The 20,657-nt window shown below is 39.0% G+C and overlaps 1 protein-coding gene across 1 annotated transcript in view; it reads right to left on the reverse strand.

Annotated features, from left to right (window-relative positions):
* Nucleotides 1–20,657, reverse strand: part of LOC126092304 (UBX domain-containing protein 1-like) — a 69,904-nt gene that overhangs the window by 20,508 nt on the left and 28,739 nt on the right. Inside the window, exons 3-4 of the mRNA XM_049907827.1 lie at nucleotides 15,892–16,083; nucleotides 9,359–9,610 (exon numbers count right to left, since the gene is read on the reverse strand). Of these exons, the coding sequence (XP_049763784.1) occupies nucleotides 9,359–9,610; nucleotides 15,892–16,083 (444 nt within the window). The remainder of the gene's footprint in view (nucleotides 1–9,358; nucleotides 9,611–15,891; nucleotides 16,084–20,657) is intronic.

The raw sequence follows: 20,657 nt of genomic DNA on the forward strand, positions 1-20,657 counted from the left end.
TGTGTGTGTGTGTTTTGTCTAATTCTGATGAAGGCCTGTTTGGCTGAAAGCTTTGTCTGACAAGTCTTTTTGTTGTGCCTATCTGAGAGTCAGCGTTTTCGCTTTATGGCTCAACTATTCTTTTCATATTATTGTCTTATTTTATTATGATGGTCACTTTCCCTATGCAGATGGGAGTTAGCAAAATATTTTATGATTCAGAGCAGAAATATTGTGATCGAAATTCCATAACAAGATCTCGCTGCAATAAAAAATGCCTTGCTTTTAATGACTGCCACTCCAACTCGCTTTTCTTATCCCTGACACTCTCTCCACTCCTTCACAACCCGGTTGGGAAAAAAAAGAAGGATGAGCGATTTACAATATTTTACTATTGAAAAGCACACCACATAGATACATACGAAAAAATAAAAATGCACATACTTTGCTGAATTCTGATACCCGTCTATTGGTCAATAATTTAGAGGTCTAATATTTTCTTTTGGTGTTGATGTAATTGTTGTGAAAACTGTAACAAAAGTAGCTAAAGTTTTATGACAAGATTGTCAAAATAAACACTTTAGATGTTGATGCTTTCAAACAAAAAAGCGGATGACACCTACGATATTTAAAATTTTTCAAACTGTTCCTGCATTTTTTAGTCTGTGATTTGCCACACTGTGATACAACTATAACTTTTATTAATCTAGGCTATGAAACTTCACTTTGTTAACCCACTATTATGGCAATAAACTGTAATTTATGTATGACGTTCAGGAAACAACTTGTGTATGCATGATGTTGCTGCCTGGCAACATACACAGTCTGGCTGCCTCGAGCTAGGCCTGCTTATCATTTACAACGTACTTTTTCCTTTTATCAGTTCTACTCTTCACTGGATAAACCTTTTTTTCTTTTTTCCCCCAGTATTATAGCATAAGCGAAAATACTATGTACTGGCTACCAACTTAATATAATCTATAATTCATTTCAAAAATTACTTTTAAACTTGAGTTTTTTTTTTAATTTTGCACAACCCCAAGAATTGATCTCATTAAAGATGTAAAAAGATTTGTTAACGGTCCAAATTTATTTCCCCTAATAACTCTTCCGTAAGTCTCAAGCAGCTTTTTCAACTTGGTTACCCAATCACTACAGAAGCAGTGTTGCAAAACACCTTTCTAATGCAAAATGTAAACGTTGCTTATCAATTAATCTTTAAAATGTATGAATGCCTGGCAATTTATGAATTTTGGGCATTTTCCCAGGGATTTATTCTGGGAATTTGCCCCAGCTTATAAATGTCCAGCAATCTTACACCACTACCGAGGAATATGGTTGTGTAGTGCATAAGAAAAACTATAGATATTCAAGGGAGGACTAGGTGCACTTGTTACAAAACTGGCATTAGCACATTTCAAGGTTGCTAGATACAATTTATAGGATGTGCATGATAGTGACCTACTATGTTATGCACATCAAATTGCACACGGTAGAGATTACAGAGATTTTAAGAGAAGCTGTGGATGATTGCAAACTTCGAAGAGTACTGCAGATTTGGAAGATGTAAAGCAACAAAATTTCAGACAAAGTGTCAACTTGATGATGCATAGCAAACTAAGGAATCAACCTGAAAATTTGTAGACGAGATGAACAAACTTATCCCATCATTTAGTACGGAATTTGTTTTCAACTCCGACCGAACGGGATTTGAAGAGTGAACGCATGTGGAAGGAACCCCGGAATAGGAGGTACCAAGAGAGTAATATCAAGAACGACTAACATCAATGCCTAGACATATTCATAAACAATTATGCCAACTATTAATCTGGATGGTAAATGGGCTGGAAAGTTATTTATTGTGCTTTGAGAAGTTGGAGGTACTCTGCCCCTACAACCAGTTCTCGAGTACATGGTCTTGCAAGGACAGTAGGGAAAATTTACATCACAGCAAGCAAAAGTTGGAAAAGGGCATAAGAAAACTACAGCTATGGTATGAGCACTGCTTTTGGCCAATAGCTAGAGAAAATAATTTGCTTTTGCTCGATTCTTGGACTGTGTGCAAAAACCATATCCCTTTAGAGCAAACTATCTCTCCTCAAAAGTGTGTGACAGCAATTCATACCACCTGGAACCACTGGACAAATTCAATCTCCGGATTTTTTCCCCTCCGTTCCTATAAAACATATTATCACACTACCTGCAGCAAAGCCTTGAAGGATAGCCAGTTTCATGATAAACTACATGACAGACTGTTTCGCATTTGAATGCATGCCATGACATTCCATCATTTCTCATCACCCTGTTACACCAATATGATTCTATATCAGGGTGTATAGGTGAACAAGATGAAAAAATTAACGTGTTTTTCATAGATTTCCTGGTTGTCCTGAAGTGATTTTCCGGTTGTCCCAGTGTATTTACATCCTGTATATGCACTCTTTAAGAGTAGGTACATAAACTGAACATCCTGCTCGGTTTATAACTTCCAAGGAGTTCACTTTCGATCTTGATGGTACAAATCTTTGTGATCACTGTGGTGCAGCATTTTTAATTTGGTGTTCATGATGCAAGTTAATGGTTTGTTTTGAACATTTCTTGAATGTCAATGATGTCTATTTTGTGAAGTGTAATAAATACATCCCACAGGAGGTTGATCTCTGTACTTCCTAAAAACTAATTTTCTATCACCCTCCTGATGCACATGGTAAGTAATTAGCAGCTAACATTTTTCTTGTGATAACTGTTAACACACCACTTTCAAATGAGCCTGGCTAAAGACTGAACTTGCAACTTTACACTCATGGGATTCCTTGTTAGACATTTCTGTCATTTGTATTTTGGTTATCATCTGATTCATCACTCGAGACTATTGCAGTGTGTTATGAGGCCTTTGAAATCCTTTCGTTAACCTTCGTATTCTAATTTCTTGGAGACCCAGGACAAGTGACTCGACTATGAACTACACATAATATAAACAATTTTGTTCATTCTGAAAATAAAATTCGAATTTTACAACATAATGCTAAATAGACAGCAAGAAAATGATCTGCCTCTGAAGCCTGTACAAGTGTGTGTAATGCAACAGGTGTCAAACTGGCATGAATTTCACTTCATTCTTGCATATGCATAGCACAACCACACGAAGTATGTAGGAGTAACACCACTGACATTCTGACTATGTGTCAGGAAATTGACTTATTTGCAGCAACACAGCTATCCACATGGACATTGTGATGATGCCTGGAGCAGCAAGGACTGTCAGGTGACATTTGTTGCGACTTCCCCTGACGCCGCAGCAGAGAGGCGCATGCCCAATGACAACACTGGAACCTAGAGTGGCACCACATTTTTTCAGACAAGTCCTGGTCCTGCATACAGCGCCATGATGGATGTATCCACTTGTGGAGGCTACGAGTAGAACAAATGTTACCAGACTGCATTTGTCTCTGTCATACAGAGCCAATGTTTGGGTAAAAGTCTTGCAATTTTTGTAGTTTATGTATAATATATGTAATAATATGCATCAGAGATATGTACATTATCTAATATAGGTTTTCTAAATTGAACTTGCAGTTTTTGCGTTCATGATATTTTCTCTCTCTCTCTCTCTCTCTCTCTCTCTCGGGTACACAATACATTAGCCCCTAGTTTGTATAGGCAGTCCTACCTTCCAGGTATGTGACAAGCTAAACTCTATTTTCAAATGTTCCTTTACAAAGGAGAACCGAGGAGAATTGTCTCAATTTAATCCTCGAAACCACTGAAAGGTTGAATGAAATAAGTATTACTGTCAGTGGTGTTGAGAAACAACTGAAATCGTTAAAATGGAACAAAGCTCCAGGGCCCAATGGAATCCCTATCAGATTCTGTACTGAATTTTTGGCCGAATTAGCCCTTCTTCTAATTATAACCTATCATAGATACCTTGAGCAAAAAACTGTGCTCAGTTCTTGGAAAAATGCACAGGTCGCACCCACCTACAAGAAGGGTAGTAGAAGTGATCCACAAAGCTTAACATTCAATACCCTTGACATCAATATGTTGTAGAATCTTAGAACATACTTGGAGCTCAAACAAAATGAGTATCTCAAACAGAATGACCTCCTCTATGCCAACCAGAATGGATTCTGAACACACTGGTCATATGAAACCCAAATCGCACTTTTCTCACATGACATACCGAAAGCTTTGGATCAAAGCAGTAGGTAGATTGCAATATTTCTTGATTTCTGAAAAACATTTGACTCAGTACCACACCTATGCTTAGTGTCAAAAGTATGGTCATATGTGATGTCAAGTGAAATTTGCAACTGGACAGAGGACTTTTTGGTAAGGAGGATGCAGCATGTCATGGTCAGATGTAGAAGTAATTTCAGGTGGTACCTGGGGAAGTGTGTTGGGATCCTTTGATGTTCATGTTGTATATTAAGGATCTCACAGACAATATTAATAGTAACCTCATACTTTTTGCAGATGATGCAGTTATCTACACCAAAGTACTGCCTGAAAGAAGCTGCATAAATAATCAACAAAATCAACCAATTATTTACAGAATAATAAGATCCCATTCCTGTGATTCAAACTGACCTGCAGTCTCTCCTTAAACCCTCAAGCCCTTCACAAGGACTAACACCTTTATCCATAGAACTTCTCACCCCACCCAAACCACGCAGCTCCACCTTTTACCTTCTTCCTAAGATCCACAAACCCAATTATCCTGGCCGTCCTATAGTTGCTGGCTTCAAAGCACCCACTGAGCATATATCTAAGTTGATCAGAACCTGCAACCTATAGTACAAGGACCTCCCTCCTATATCAAAGATACCAACCATTTCCAAGATCGTCTTGAAATCCGTGCCTGTCCCACTTCCACCACACCTTGCTTGTCACCACTGATGCTACCTCTCTCTATACCAACATCGCCCACATACGTGGTTTGTCTGCTACTGAACACTTCCTCAGTCAGCATCCACCTGCTTCCAAACCTGTGACATCCTTACCACTCACTTTGATCAACTTTATACTTACTAACAACTATTTCACCTTTGTGAGGCAGACATACAAACTGATCAGGGGTATGGCCATGGGAACCAAGATGGCTTCTTCCTATGCCAATCTTTTAATGGTTCACTTGGAGGCGGCTTTCCTGGGATCCGTAAGTCTTCAGCCCCTGGTTTGGTTTAGATATGATGATGACATTTATACCATATGGAGCCATGGTGAGGCTGACCTGTTAATATTCCTGGACTCTCTGAATACCTTCTCCCAATTATTTTTCACATGGACCTATTCCAAATCCCGTGCCATTTTCCTTGATGTTGATCTCATTCTCACTGAAGACCAGTTACATTCTGTCCACATTCAACCTGCTAACAAACAACAGAACTTACATTTTGACAGTTGCCATCATTTCCATTTGAAACATTTCCTCCCATACAGCCTTGGCATTTGAGGCAAACGTATTTGTTCGGATGCAGACTCTTTACAGGAACACACCACCATTCTCACCTCAGCCTTCAGTGGATGTAATAACACCATCAGCCTAGTTCAAAAGCAGATTTCCTGGGCCATCACATCCACTTCTGATATGTTGATCCCTCCAAACAACAACTTTGGAGCACACCACTGGTCCCTCAGTATTATCGTGGTCTAGATTGTATTAATCAGCTACGTTGACGAGGCCATGACTCCCTAAAATCATGCCCTGAAACAAGACCCATTCTGTCTGAGATTTTGCCCACAACACCTAGAATAGCTTTTTGCTGTCCTCCTAATCTCAGCAATATTCTTGTCAGGCCCTATGATCCTTCTGCACTCATCTCCCTACCATATGGCTCCTACCCTCGGGACTGCCCCATAGCAAGACTTGGCCTATGCACTCTCGTACCACCACCTGTACCAGCCCTGTAACTGGCGAAACATCTACTATCAAAGGGAGAGCCACATGTGAAACGACACGTCATATACCAGCTGTTATGCAAACAGTGTTCGGCCTTTTACATTGGCATGACTGCTACCAAACTATCAATTAGGATGAATGGGCATAAGCTAAGGATATAAACTGGCAACACACAATATCCTGTTGCAAAGAATGCTCTACAACATGATGACAGTGACCTCAGTGCCTGTTTCACCACACACTCCATCTGGATTCTTCTCCCAGACACCAGTTTCTCAGAACTCCGTAGGTGGGAACTAGCGCTACAACATGTCCTTGGTTCTTGCCACCCACTTGGCCTTAATTTATGTTAATTTCTTCTGTCTTGACCCACTTGGCCTTAATTTATGTTAATTTCTTCCGTCTTTGCAATTCTTCATAGTAACTATTCCTTTCTTCACTACGTTTCAGTTTTCTATGTCTTTCATTTTATTACTGGCCTGTTTTTCGCACCCCCTCCCACCTCTGTTATGTACAATGCACTTCATTTTTCATTCTTATTAACTCATGCATGATGTTTAAGCAGTAATCTCTGCCTTGCATATTACCCTGCCTTTCACAATTAAGCTCTCAGATTTTCAAATCTCCTCTGATGCAGTCCTCAACAATCAGTCTTTCCTTCTCATCCCGTCTGGTAAGTCTCCCCTGACCTGATGTTCTGAGTGACTTCATGAAATCTATGCCTTTTCCTAGACCTCTCTAGTCCTTTTCCTCCAGCTCTGTTTCTTGCCCTTCAATCCTTCTGCATGAAGAAGGAGTCGCTTGCTCCGAAAGCTTGCCTAATTATAATCTTCCTTTGTGTGTTGTTCAGCCACCGCTTGGTGAGTAGATTTTTAATCTATGCAATATTATTTTGCATAAATATTCAGCCAGATCTTAATAAGATTTCAAAGTGGTGCGCAGATTAGCAACTTCAATAAACTGTTCAGAAATGTAAAATTGTGCACTTCATAAAACGAAAAAAACATAGCATCCTCTAACTATAATATCAATGAGTCACTGTTGGAACCGGCCGATCCATACAAAAACTTGGATGTAATGATTTGTAGGGATATGAAATAGAATGATCACATAGGCTCAGTCATGGGTAACACAGGCTGTAGACTTTGTTTTATTGGCTGAATACTGGGGAAGTGCAATAAGCGTACAAAGGAGACTACTGACAAATCACTCGTGGAACTGGTTCTAGAATATTGCTCAAATGTGTGGGATCTGTACCAATAGGACTAACAGGGTATATTAAACATATACAGAGAAGGACAACACAAACTGCAGGTTGTCACAGATTTATTTGATCTGTGGAAGTGTGCCACAGAGATACTGAAGGAACTGAGCTAGAAGACTCTTGAGGATAGATGTTAACTATGCCGAGAAAGTCTGTTAACAAAGTTTCAAGAAACTCTGGGAATATACAACAACCCTCTCTGTATCGCTCATATAGGGATCATGAAGATAATATTAGAATAATTATTGCATGCACAGAGGCATTCAAACAACCATTCTTCCTGTGTTCCGTACATGAATGAAACAGGAAGAAACCATAATTACTGGGACGTACCCTCTGGCATACACTTCACGGTGGCTTGCAAAGTGTACATGTAGATACAGATTATATTACAATAAGATAATGCATGACTGCACACTGTCCATGCCATGCTGATCTGCCTTGACAGACAGTGTGTTTGTTTAGTTCATAGTCCAGCATGTTCTCCAGATGATTCAGCCACTGAGAGTACAGTCACGGGTTGCTGAGAGACTGGCATGCCACTACTTGCCAGCCACTCTGATAAATGAACTCTGGTGTCGAGGTGAAGCAGCATGGAATGACATATCCGTATCTGTCATCCAAGGTCAGTCTGACTTACTATCTCGACATGTTAAAACTATTGTTGCTGTCAGAGGTGGCAAACTTTTCACTGATGCACAAATCACAAACAAAATTAATCACATATGCTTTCTATCATATTGTATACACACAATAAGAAAAATTTTAGTGCAATAAAACCCCGTTTTTAAGTTGCCACATTTTATGTTTTCCCGCTTTTCTCATTTATTTTTGTTGGTCCCAACAGAAGTCCTATTCTCTCAACACACTGCTTTCCCATCATTAATGATTCATGTAACATTTCCTGCATTTTAAGTTTTCTCTGACGTTATTACAGCCATCAATATGGATTTTCATACAGTTTTCTGCAAAATGCACATCACACTCCTGCTCAAAGTCAGATTTGGAACTAAGCAGAAAACACAGACGATATGCAAAGTTACTGATTGTTTAATGCAGCATTAGTGTGGTAAGCAAGATTTTAGTTGACAGCATGTTGGGTCATGAACGGCTGTATTATAGATTCGCAGTGTTTGAAATTCTGGAAAGTATGCTGAGTCACTGCCTTAATGATAAACACGATCTGACAATAGTTATTCTAGTAGCAACCTTCCTTCTGCTAATTGTGTTGTATTACAACAGCTTTAATTTAATTCCATCGTCATTTATACAAATAAACACCACTTTTGAAGATGGCCATATCAATAATGGTCTTTCATGAATCATTGTTACTTCCGTGTGAAATACGCTAATCCATACTAGGCGTGCGGTCTTAGATTTGTACAACCTGATGACAGACATAAAAATTTCTCAAGATGCTCCGTAACATAACAACAATTTCTGCCCTCTTTCTGAACCAAGATGTTCCTGAATGGAGTGACCTGTCAGCAACAAGCTGCAGATTTTGTACCCACTGTTCTCTGTTTACAAAGACTGGCAGCTTCAGATTTTTAACCACTATTGTGTTACAAGTTTTATTTACTATAATTTTATAATTATTACCAATATTAAGTTTCACATTAGAACATTAATATCATTTTAATGTGGTTTCATGAATCAGCCACTGCCTTTGTGATTATCGTTAAAACAGTGGCCAAGTGCTAACATACACAAATGCGCATTTCCTTCTTTGTTCCGATCATGTACAATGATGTAAATAGAGCACGGAAGCAAAAATCTTCTGTGAAACTACATTAAACAACATCTGTGTTCTAATGTGAAATAATTATTAATAATCACTACAAAATTATGGTAAATACAACTTGTAACACAACATTGGTTACAACATTAAAGTTGGTGGTCTGCAAACAGAGAGCAACAGGCCAAAATCTACAGCTTGTTATGTTTTCTCTCATTTCCTGTATTTTATACCTCTTTTGGGTCAGTCCACTGAAAAATGTAAAAAAAAGGGCTTTACCGTATCTGTTACACTTCCTGGTGTTGAAATTTGCGCAGTATTCACTGTAAAATATATTATCAAGAGTTTTAAGTTGTGTTATACATTGACATTAAATATTTTTTAACTTAAGAGAGTCATTATACTACTACTTCTACTACTATTACAACAAATAAGCAACACTGTTATCATAGTAGAAAATGATAATGACCCTTACTTCTTTCTTGCTGCAGTCATTTCTTTCCCTGAGCGAATTCTCAGCCTTTCTCTTTCTAAAGCTTCTTGCTTCTCCTTTTCTTCTCGCTCTAGCCGCTTCTGTCTCATTTTTTCTTCTAGCTTCTTAAGTTGTTCTTTTTTCTCTTCCTCTGTCAATGGTTTCTTCTCTTCTGTTGACTCTGAGAAACTACTATGTCCAGATTTTGCAGCATGGTATTCTATTTCAAGCTGGGTAGAAAAAAGCTTCCCACAGCTGTAAAGAAAAAAGTTGAAAAACTCATAAATGATAAAAGTTCTCAAGTGATGACATGTTTTATATTTTCTTTCCGTTTTGAGAAAGTTCTGTTATCCAGAATCATGTGCATTATCTACATCCAATAACACTACACGACAGATTACCGTATTTACTCGAATCTAAGCCGCACCTGAAAAATGAGACTCGAAATAAAGCAAAAAAAAAATTCCCGAATCTAAGCCGCACAGGAAATTTGAGACTCGAAATTCAAGGGGAGAGTAAAGTTTTAGGCCGCACCTCCAAATCGAAACAAAGTAATATCGAAACATTGTAATATGAGAGACAATTTAGGTCGAATGAATGACGATACAGCTACAGTAGTTTGGTTCGAGTCGTAAGCTTAGCAGTTAAGCTTTACCAGGTAGCCGTTGCTACATGTCAGGCGCTCCGTCCGTATTTATACGGGTACCCTTCCTTTTTCACATGCTTCGTCTGGTTTGAATCGATTGCTTATTTTGCTTTGATCTGATTAGTGCTGTTTTCTTTGTTATAGGTGTTTGCGTCACTCTAAGCTGAAAATGCATTACTGTACTGTGTCACGCATTGTTTGTCGCATTCTGACAGTGCGTGTTTACGGCCTGTCGTCGGCGGCATGGCTTTGTTTTGTGCGCTCTACCGCCGCTTACAATTAAAAAAAAAAAAAAAAAAAAGAGAGAGTAATCGTCTCATTAGCGAAACAGTGGCAAGAGACTGTTATTTGTTGTTACTTACACTGTTGCTTTCTTTGATAATGATCAAAAGAACCAAATAATAGCCTGCATATGATAGAACATGTTCTGAACGAGAGTTAGGCGAAAATGTTTCTCCGTTTGAAAATCTTTGCGGCCGCTTCTTTAGTGCATCAAATTCTGCACAGAAATTAGTCATCTTAGAATTAAAAATCTAGTCAGTTGCCATGCTTCATTTCTGACAGTATCAGTATTAGGCATAAGAATAATACGAATATAAACATGACACAATACGCATATTCTTCCGCGTTTGCTGTTGTCTCACTCTAGTTTCGTAGTTTATTAGGCAGGCAGGATTTAAATGAGATAGCAGCAAACACGAAAGAATACATGACAAAATGTTGATATTCGTATTATTCTTATGGTGAAGAGAATACTGCATGTGATTCACATTTCATCAGGTTCCTATTAGCAACCATCTCTTCTCACAGGTAGGAAAAAATTCAGAAAGTAGAGTTGGCCATATTGACAAACATCCCAAACAGTCTTGCATGTCGGATTTTCGTAGTACATCGACATTCTGCTACATTCGAAGATGAACAATACGGAATTTGTATTTACTTTGTTGGATAATGTATGAAAGTGCAGTGGTCGAAACTCGGGGCGGAGAAAAAAAAGCTCGTCTTCCACCTTTTTTTCTTACTTTTTTTTTTTAATTTATTTACTGACGCGGAGGTTTTGGCGCCATGCCTGTGTAGCGCTACATATATTCAACGGCAGAAGTTAGTTGTGGCGGCACCTACCAACATTTTTCAGAACTTCCACTTGCTTTGCACTCGATTCTAAGCCGCAGGCGGCGTTTTGGATTACAAAAACCGGAAAAAAAGTGCGGCTTAGATTCGAGTAAATACGGTAACATCCGGGTGTATATGCGGACAAGGAAGAAAAATACCTGAATTTTTTCCAGTTAAAAATACATTTTCTCCCGGGTGAAAACACACTTTTTCCATGTTAAGTGACAGTATATTTTCCCTTATCAATCCTTTGAATGGTTAAGGTTTTATACACGGGCACTTTAGAAAACGAAACTCAGAGAAAAAGACAAGTTTTGGAAATATCTGTTATGTGCAGCAACATGTACGTTGCATATTTTTGTATTACGAAAGTATACATTGTAATTCCACCAAACACCGCATGTTACTTTCTGAATCATTGAAATCGAGATTGCGATTCATTTCTGTAAGCCCCCCCCCCCATGAACCATGGACCTTGCCGTTGGTGGGGAGGCTTGCGTGCCTCAGCGATACAGATGGCCGTACCGTAGGTACAACCACAACGGAGGGGTATCTGTTGACAGGCCAGACAAACGTGTGGTTCCTGAAGAGGGGCAGCAGCCTTTTCAGTAGTAGCAAGGGCAACAGTCTGGATGATTGACTGATCTGGCCTTGTAACAATAACCAAAACGGCCTTGCTGTGCTGGTACTGCGAACGGCTGAAGGCAAGGGGAAACTACGGCCGTAATTTTTCCCGAGGGCATGCAGCTTTACTGTATGATTAAATGATGATGGTGTCGTCTTGGGTAAAATATTCCGGAGGTAAAATAGTCCCCCATTCGGATCTCCGGGCGGGGACTACTCAAGAGGATGTCGTTATCAGAAGAAAAAACTGGCGTCCTACGGATCGGAGCGTGGAATGTCAGATCCCTTAATCGGGCAGGTAGGTTAGAAAATTTAAAAAGGGAAATGGATAGGTTAAAGTTAGATATAGTGGGAATTAGTGAAGTTCGGTGGCAGGAGGAACAAGACTTCTGGTCAGGTGACTACAGGGTTATAAACACAAAGTCAAATAGGGGTAATGCAGGAGTAGGTTTAATAATGAATAGGAAAATAGGAATGCTGGTAAGCTACTACAAACAGCATAGTGAACGCATTATTGTGGCCAAGATAGACACGAAGCCCAAGCCTACTACAGTAGTACAAGTTTATATGCCAACTAGCTCTGCAGAAGACAAAGAAATTGAAGAAATGTATGATGATATAAAAGAAATTATTCAGATAGTGAAGGGAGACGAAAATTTAATAGTCATGGGTGACTGGAATTCGAGTGTAGGAAAAGGGAGAGAAGGAAACGTAGTAGGTGAATATGAATTGGGGCTAAGAAATGAAAGAGGAAGCCGCCTGGTAGAATTTTGCACAGAGCACAACTTAATTATAGCTAACACTTGGTTTAAGAATCATGATAGAAGGTTGTATACATGGAAGAACCCTGGAGATACTAAAAGGTATCAGATAGATTATATAATGGTAAGACAGAGATTTAAGAACCAGGTTTTAAATTGTAAGATATTTCCAGGGGCAGATGTGGACTCTGACCACAATCTATTGGTTATGACCTGTAAATTAAAACTGAAGAAACTGCAAAAAGGTGGGAATTTAAGGAGATGGGACCTGGATAAACTGAAAGAACCAGAGTTTGTACAGAGTTTTAGAGAGAGCATAAGGGAACAATTGACGGGAATGGGGGAAAGAAATAAGTAGAAGAAGAATGGGTACCTTTGAGGGATGAAGTAGTGAAGGCAGCAGAGGATCAAGTAGGTAAAAAGACGAGGGCTCTTAGAAATCCTTGGGTAACAGAAGAAATATTGAATTTAATTGATGAAAGGAGAAAATATAAAAATGCAGTTAATGAAGCAGGCAAAAAGGAATATAAACGTCTCAAAAATGAGATCGACAGGAAGTGCGAAATGGCTAAGCAGGGATGGCTAGAGGACAAATGTAAGGATGTAGCGGCTTATCTCACTAGGGGTAAGATAGATACTGCCTACAGGAAAATTAAAGAGACCTTTGGAGATAAGAGAACCACTTGTATGAACATCAAGAGCTCAGACGGAAACCCAGTTCTAAGCAAAGAAGGGAAAGCAGAAAGGTGGAAGGAGTATATAGAGGGTCTATACAAGGGCGATGTACTTGAGGACAATATTATGGAAATGGAAGAGGATGTAGATGAAGATGAAATGGGAGATACGATTACTGCGTGAAGAGTTTGACAGAGCACTGAAAGACCTGAGTCGAAACAAGGCCCCCGGAGTAGACAACATTCCATTGGAACTACTGACGGCCTTGGGAGAGCCAGTCCTGACAAAACTCTACCATCTGGTGAGCAAGATGTATGAAACAGGCGAAATACCCTCAGACTTCAAGAAGAATATAATAATTCCAATCCCAAAGAAAGCAGGTGTTGACAGATGTGAAAATTACCGAACAATCAGTTTAATAAGCCACAGCTGCAAAATACTAACATGAATTCTTTACAGACGAATGGAAAAACTTGTAGAAGCCGACCTCGGGGAAGATCAGTTTGGATTCCGTAGAAATACTGGAACACGTGAGGCAATACTGACCTTACGACTTATCTTAGAAGAAAGATTAAGGAAAGGCAAACCTACGTTTCTAGCATTTGTAGACTTAGAGAAAGCTTTTGACAATGTTGACTGGAATACTCTCTTTCAAATTCTAAAGGTGGCAGGGGTAAAATACAGGGAGCGAAAGGCTATTTACAATTTGTACAGAAACCAGATGGCAGTTATAAGAGTCGAGGGACATGAAAGGGAAGCAGTGGTTGGGAAGGGAGTGAGACAGGGTTGTAGCCTCTCCCCGATGTTATTCAATCTGTATATTGAGCAAGCAGTAAAGGAAACAAAAGAAAAATTTGGAGTAGGTACTAAAATCCATGGAGAAGAAATAAAAACCTTGAGGTTTGCCGATGACATTGTAATTCTGTCAGAGACAGCAAAGGACCTGGAAGAGCAGTTGAACGGAATGGACAGTGTCTTGAAAGGAGGATATAAGATGAACATCAACAAAAGCAAAACGAGGATAATGGAATGTAGTCGAATTAAGTCAGGTGATGCTGAGGGAATTAGATTAGGAAATGAGACACTTAAAGTAGTAAAGGAGTTTTGCTATTTGGGGAGCAAAATAACTTATGATGGTCGAAGTAGAGAGGATATAAAATGTAGACTGGCAATGGCAAGGAAAGCGTTTCTGAAGAAGAGAAATTTGTCAACATTGAGTATAGATTTAAGTGTCAGGAAGTTATTTCTGAAAGTATTTGTATGGAGTGTAGCCATGTATGGAAGTGAAACATGGACGGTAAATAGTTTGGACAAGAAGAGAAGAGAATAGAAGCTTTCGAAATGTGGTGCTACAGAAGAATGCTGAAGATTAGATGGGTAGATCACATAACTAATGAGGAAGTATTGAATAGGATTGGGGAGAAGAGAAGTTTGTGGCACAACTTGACCAGAAGAAGGGATCGGTTGGTAGGACATGTTCTGAGGCATCAAGGGATCACCAATTTAATATTGGAGGGCAGCGTGGAGGGTAAAAATCGTAGGGGGAGACCAAGAGATGAATACACTAAGCAGATTCAGAAGGATGTAGGTTGCAGTAGGCACTGGGAGATGAAGAAGCTTGCACAGGATAGAGTAGCATGGAGAGCTGCATCAAACCAGTCTCAGGACTGAAGACAACAACAACAACAACAACAACAACAACAACAAGCCAATCATAGCTCATGTCATGTGATCTCGGCAGCCGATGACAGCGGATATTCAGAGCAAAGGACACGTGATGTAGTCAGCCAACAGCAACATCACTGTCATGTAGCACAAACACACAAACAGAGAAAGTTAATAGTTTAAATAAATATACACAGTGTTGCTACAAGAAAAGCAAAGCTTTCACATATAATATTGGTCTCCAAGGTTAATAAGCTGCAAGAGAAGCTAAGATTTTGCATATGATTTTGATCTTTTTTGCGTGTGTTACACTTTAAGACATATCACACAAATGTGCCAGCAAAATTTGATTTGCTAAATGCTAGAAGGAACACGGGTCTGGGAAGTGGTCAAATAAGCAAATAAGAAATATAGAGCAATTGTAAGGGAGCAAAAGGTAGGATTCAAGAGAAAGAAAAGATCATAAATACCCATAACATGGTAGACTTTCTGATTTGGTACATCTTTATATATTTTAATTTCTTTAATCCGCAAACACAGTGGTACAATTCATCACAAATGCATGATCCAAATTTAAAGTTCACAGTGGGTCAAGTACACATGTCAGTTAAAAGCCATTACACGTGAATTTAAACAATGTGTACTTCTGTGATACTAGAAAATAATGTCATTTTCAAATAATTTGAAGCATTTGTGCAAATGTGAATTTCACTCTAGTGTCTACATGGGAGCTAAGGGGGAAGACAGACAACCATCATGTAATTGCTGGATCAATAGTGGCATACATATATGGAAGCCAGGTTGAAAACATCACAAAAACTATTGACACAACACCACCACAACACTCATCCATAATTGTACTGGTAGTAACACCATTGCAGTTACAGTTTACAAATATTCATAGGTGACGAATCTCATTTTGCAAATTGACATTGCAGTAACTGAAGGACATCTATCACTATTTCCAAATAAACTTCTTCACAAATACTGGTCCAACTTAAATACCAATAGCACATAAAATATAAAACATTATAAAATTTTGTTAAACTCACTCATTACACTTTAAAGACTTGGCTGTTTCAGAGCTGCTGGCACTTTCAGTGCTTTTGGAAGTCTCCACAGAATTTTCAGTACTATCACCAATAGGTGCTGTATCTATCACAGAAGGCTGTGTTGTCTCCATTGCATCAGTGGTGGCTTCAGAAGAAGAAAATGGAATGGATTCATCTGCATGAGCAAGCAACCTGCAACCACCAGAGGTTAACCTTCAATTACTTCAGTAAACAATCCTAGACCTAGTGAGTCATCAGTCTTCTATGAGAAGGTAAAACTAAATACTTAAATGGAAAACAAGACAAATTAATATTAATAAATTAAATTTAATGTAACTTTGGTGACAATTATTTCTCTACAGTCTTCAAATTCACAACTTTGTGTTTCTGGTTTATTCAGTCATCATTCCACTATAAGGTACGTATGTAAGTATACATTCAGTATTAGCAACGAAGGAGTGAGAAGAAGATGAAACTTGTCATTTGTTGTCCAAAATGCTTCTTAGACGGCACAAATCTGGATGTGACTGGAGCCAAGTGTGAAATGTGCAACACAATACATTAACAAAAACTTTAACATAGCTTGAATTTCTTTTATTTTTATTTTAATCGTTATTTGAAAATCCAAAATTCATTCACTTTTAGTAGTTTCAAAATTTAAATTCAGCCATTATTCACTTGGCTTCACTGTGCCCAGTACATGTATACATTATTTAAAAATATGCTTTGTATCAATAATTCTCAACAATAAAGACAAATTCACAACCCAACAGAAGAGTGAAAAAAATGGAGATAAAAAACAGTATTAAGCTCTAACAAGTGGAACAATCATCGTGAAGCACTGTACCATATTCAATAGGTGGAAAAAAGATTTAATCTTCAGAGAAGGACTGTGGTAATGTGCACCACACAGCATTGTGCAATACTAGAAATGATAACCTAGATTCTGATGGGTTTGAGATCGCCTGCCCGCCACGAATTCCTCTCCTGTGCCAACAGTTTCACACCAGAGAAGCACTTGTACCCTATTTTCTCAATTATTTGCTGGATGTATTCCAATCTCTGTCTTCCCTTACTGTTTTCACCCTCTACAGCTCCCTCTAATACCATGGAAGTTATTCCCTGTTGTGTTCGCACAAGTCCTATCATCCTGTCATTTCTTCATGTCAGTGTTTTCCATATATACCTTCCTCATCGATTCTGCTGAAAACCTCGTCATTTCTTATCTTATTGGTCCATTTAATTTTCAGCATTCCTCTGTAGCATCTCACCTCAAATGCTTTGATTCTCTTCTGTTCCAGTTTTCCCACAATCCATGTTTCATTACCATAGGATACTGTGCTCCAGATGTACAAACTCAGCAATTTCTTCCTCAAATTAAGGTCTATTTTTGATACTAGTGAACTTCTCCTGGCCAGGAATGCCTCTTTGTCAGTGTTAGTATGGTTTTTATGTCCTCTTTGTTTTGTCCATCATGGGTTATTTTGCTGCCTACATAGCAGAATTCCCAAACTTCATCTACTTCGTGATTTCCAATTCCAATATTATGTTTCTCATTGTTCTCATTTCTTTTTCCTTTCTTTGAATTACTCTCAATCCACATTCTGTATTCATTAGACTGCTCATTCCATTCAACACATCCTATAATGCTTGATTCACTGAGGATAGCAATGTCATCTTATCACTGATATCCTTTCACCTTGAATTTTAATCCCACTCTTGAACTTTTATTTCTGTCACTGCTTCCTCTATATACACAGTGAACAGTAGGGGCACTTTCTTCTTTGTCTTTCAGTCTTGTTGTCCCCTCTCTGTTCTTGCACATATTATATATTACCTGCTTTTTCCTACAGCTTACCCTTCTTTTTCTCAGAATTTCAAATGTCTTGCACCATTTTACATGGTCAAACACTTTCTCCGGGTTGACAAAGCCTATGAATGTGTCTTGATTTTTCTTCAATCTCATTTCCATTATCAACTGCATCAGAACTGCCTCTCTGGTACTTTTGCCTTTCCTAAAGCCAAATTGACCATCATCTGAGAGATCCACAATTTCCTTTTCCACTCTTCTGTATATTACCCTTGTCTGCAACTGGATGCATGAGCTGTTCAGCTCATTGCGCAGTAATTCTTGCACTTGTTGGCTCTTGCTATCTTCAGAACTTCCTCCAATGATTTTAGATGGAATGTTATCTATCACTTTCACCTTATTTAATCTAGAGTCGCCCAAAGCTCTTTCAAATTCTCGCTATAATACTAGATCACCTTACCTCTTCCCTGTTGGCTCCTTTTTCTTCTTCTAGCACATCATCAGACATGTCCTCCTCCTCCTCATAGAGGCCTTGTACTCTTTCTACCTATGCACTTTCTCCTCTGCATTTAACAGTGGAATTTCCATTGCACTCTTAATGTTACCACCATTCCTTTTACTTTCACCAAAGTTTGATTTGACTTTTCTACACTGATGGAAAAAACTGCAGTATCAAAAAATAATTGAGGCAGAGTAATAAAATTTCAGAAATTCATTTGACTCGGTAATATAGTTAAGTGATTAACATTGCAAGATCACAGATTAATGTAAATGTGAGGTAAGCCATTGAAAATGTGAAATGCTGATACATTAATAACTGGTGTATCAGCCTGTTGAATGCAAGCATGCAAAAGAGCATTCTTCATGTTGAACAGGTGCCGGATGTTAGTTTGTGGAATGGAGTTTTATGCCTGCTGCACTTTATGTCAGTCAATAAAGGATGGTTAGTACTGTCTGTGGATTTAGGGTGGGTACTCAAATTTGGAAAAAAAAGGTCTCTGTGAATTCCAGGTGTGAGGAGGAAGGTGGTGTCAAAAAGCTCCTGATAAATTCTTAGTGAATGGATTTAAGGGGGGAGGGGAGCACACCACAATAATGACTGTTTTCCTCTCAGCTGGGCCATATACCAACCACAGGGAGTTTAACAGCAATTTTTAAACATTGATAATTTACCTGGAATAATATTCATATAATTAATACATTTTGAAACATTAAGTATTTTAAAATTTGTGAATTTAAATTCAATAAAATTACATTTCAATCCTAGGTTAATAATGTGGAATTCCTTGAGATTTCCCTGGTTTTTCCAGGTAAAATGTAATTCCCTGAGAACTCCATGCTCTCCAGAAGAATAGCCAGCCTGTGGATGACGCTTGAATTGTTGTGGATGACGCTTGAATAGTTGTCTGATGATGTCCCATATTGTTCGACTGGAGACAGATATGGCAGACATGCAGGCAGGCCATAATTAAGCAGGCCAAATCAACATGTGGGCACTACAGAACATGTTGGGTAACAACAGCGGTATGTGGGTGAGTGTTATCCTACTGGAAATCACCCCCTGGAATGCTGTTCACAAATGGGAGGCAGCACAACAGGTTGAATCACCAGACAGACATACAGTTTTGCAGTCGGGGTCACTGGCACCGAGGCAGAACCAGATTTCATCAGAAAACGAGACAGATGTCCACCCTGCCCTCCAATGAGCTCTTGCTTGACACCACTGAAGTTGCACATAAAACTGGTTTGGGATCAGTGGAATGCAAACTACAGGACTCCTGGCTGAGCTATCCTTGAAGTAACTGGTGTTTAACAGTTTGTTGTGTCACTGTGGTGCCAAATGCTGATCAAGTTACTGCTGCAGATGCAGCACGATGCACCAGAGCCACAGGCCGATTACAGTGGTCTTCCCTATTGCTAATGCCATTTGGTCGCCTGGAGACCAGCTGCAATATCGCAGAAGGGCATCCAGCATCTTGTAGCCCTATTACACTATGTCGTACAAACTTAGTGCGGTAGTCTTTGTTGCCTTAAAGGCACTCATGACCAACATTGATGCATCACATTCAGTCTCAATGGTAACTAATGCTCACAACCGTTACATCGTGTATTTAAAGCAAATATGATCTGCTTCCTCGTAGTTCCACTATTAGTGCCACTCTTATTTGACTGAATAGATGTCATCTTTCAGATTTAGAAATATGCCTACCACCTTTCGTTTATGTCACACAATTCTTTCTTGGTGTTGTGATTACTTTTCCCGTCAATGCATATGCCTAGTCAAAAGCGAACAATCATTTCTTTCTTGATTCCCTCATGTTTTTCATGCAACCATTTCGCCTTGGCTTCCCTGTATGTTTCATTCCCAAGTAAGCTGTATTTTTGTACTCCTGAAGTTCCCTGAACATTTTAGTACTGCCTTCTTTCATCGATTAGCTGAAGTGTTTTTTCTGTTACCCATGGTTTCTTTGCATTGTACCTACGTCCTTCTTTCCAGCTTCTGTGATTGTCCTTTTTAGAGATGTCCATTCCTATTCAGTTACTGCCTACTAAGCTGCTCATTATCGAAGTATCTACAGCCAGAGTTACTTCATGCATATCTCTTGAACCCCACTTCTTGCTGCATATATTCTTGCTGACTAGTCTCTTGAACTTGAGCCTACTCTTCATTGTTACTAAATTGTGATCTGAGTCTACGTCTACTCCCTGCATATCTCAAAACAATTCGTTAAAATTACAGTGATGATATTCCAACTGCTAACACGCTTGTACTTACTATGGCTGAGATGGAATGAACAGCTGTAGAGTTTTCTATGAGGACAAATGGCTGTGGTTGCTTAGACTTGCCCCAATCAGCTAAAGGGAAGAGGTAATGTTGACTGTGTTATGTATGAGGCGGAACTATGGGCCTCATGGAAAAAGGGTGACCCGGCCGTGTCACACAATTTGACTCTTA

This window comes from Schistocerca cancellata, chromosome 7 (genome assembly GCF_023864275.1).
Source record: "Schistocerca cancellata isolate TAMUIC-IGC-003103 chromosome 7, iqSchCanc2.1, whole genome shotgun sequence".
Classification (NCBI taxonomy): domain Eukaryota; kingdom Metazoa; phylum Arthropoda; class Insecta; order Orthoptera; family Acrididae; genus Schistocerca; species Schistocerca cancellata.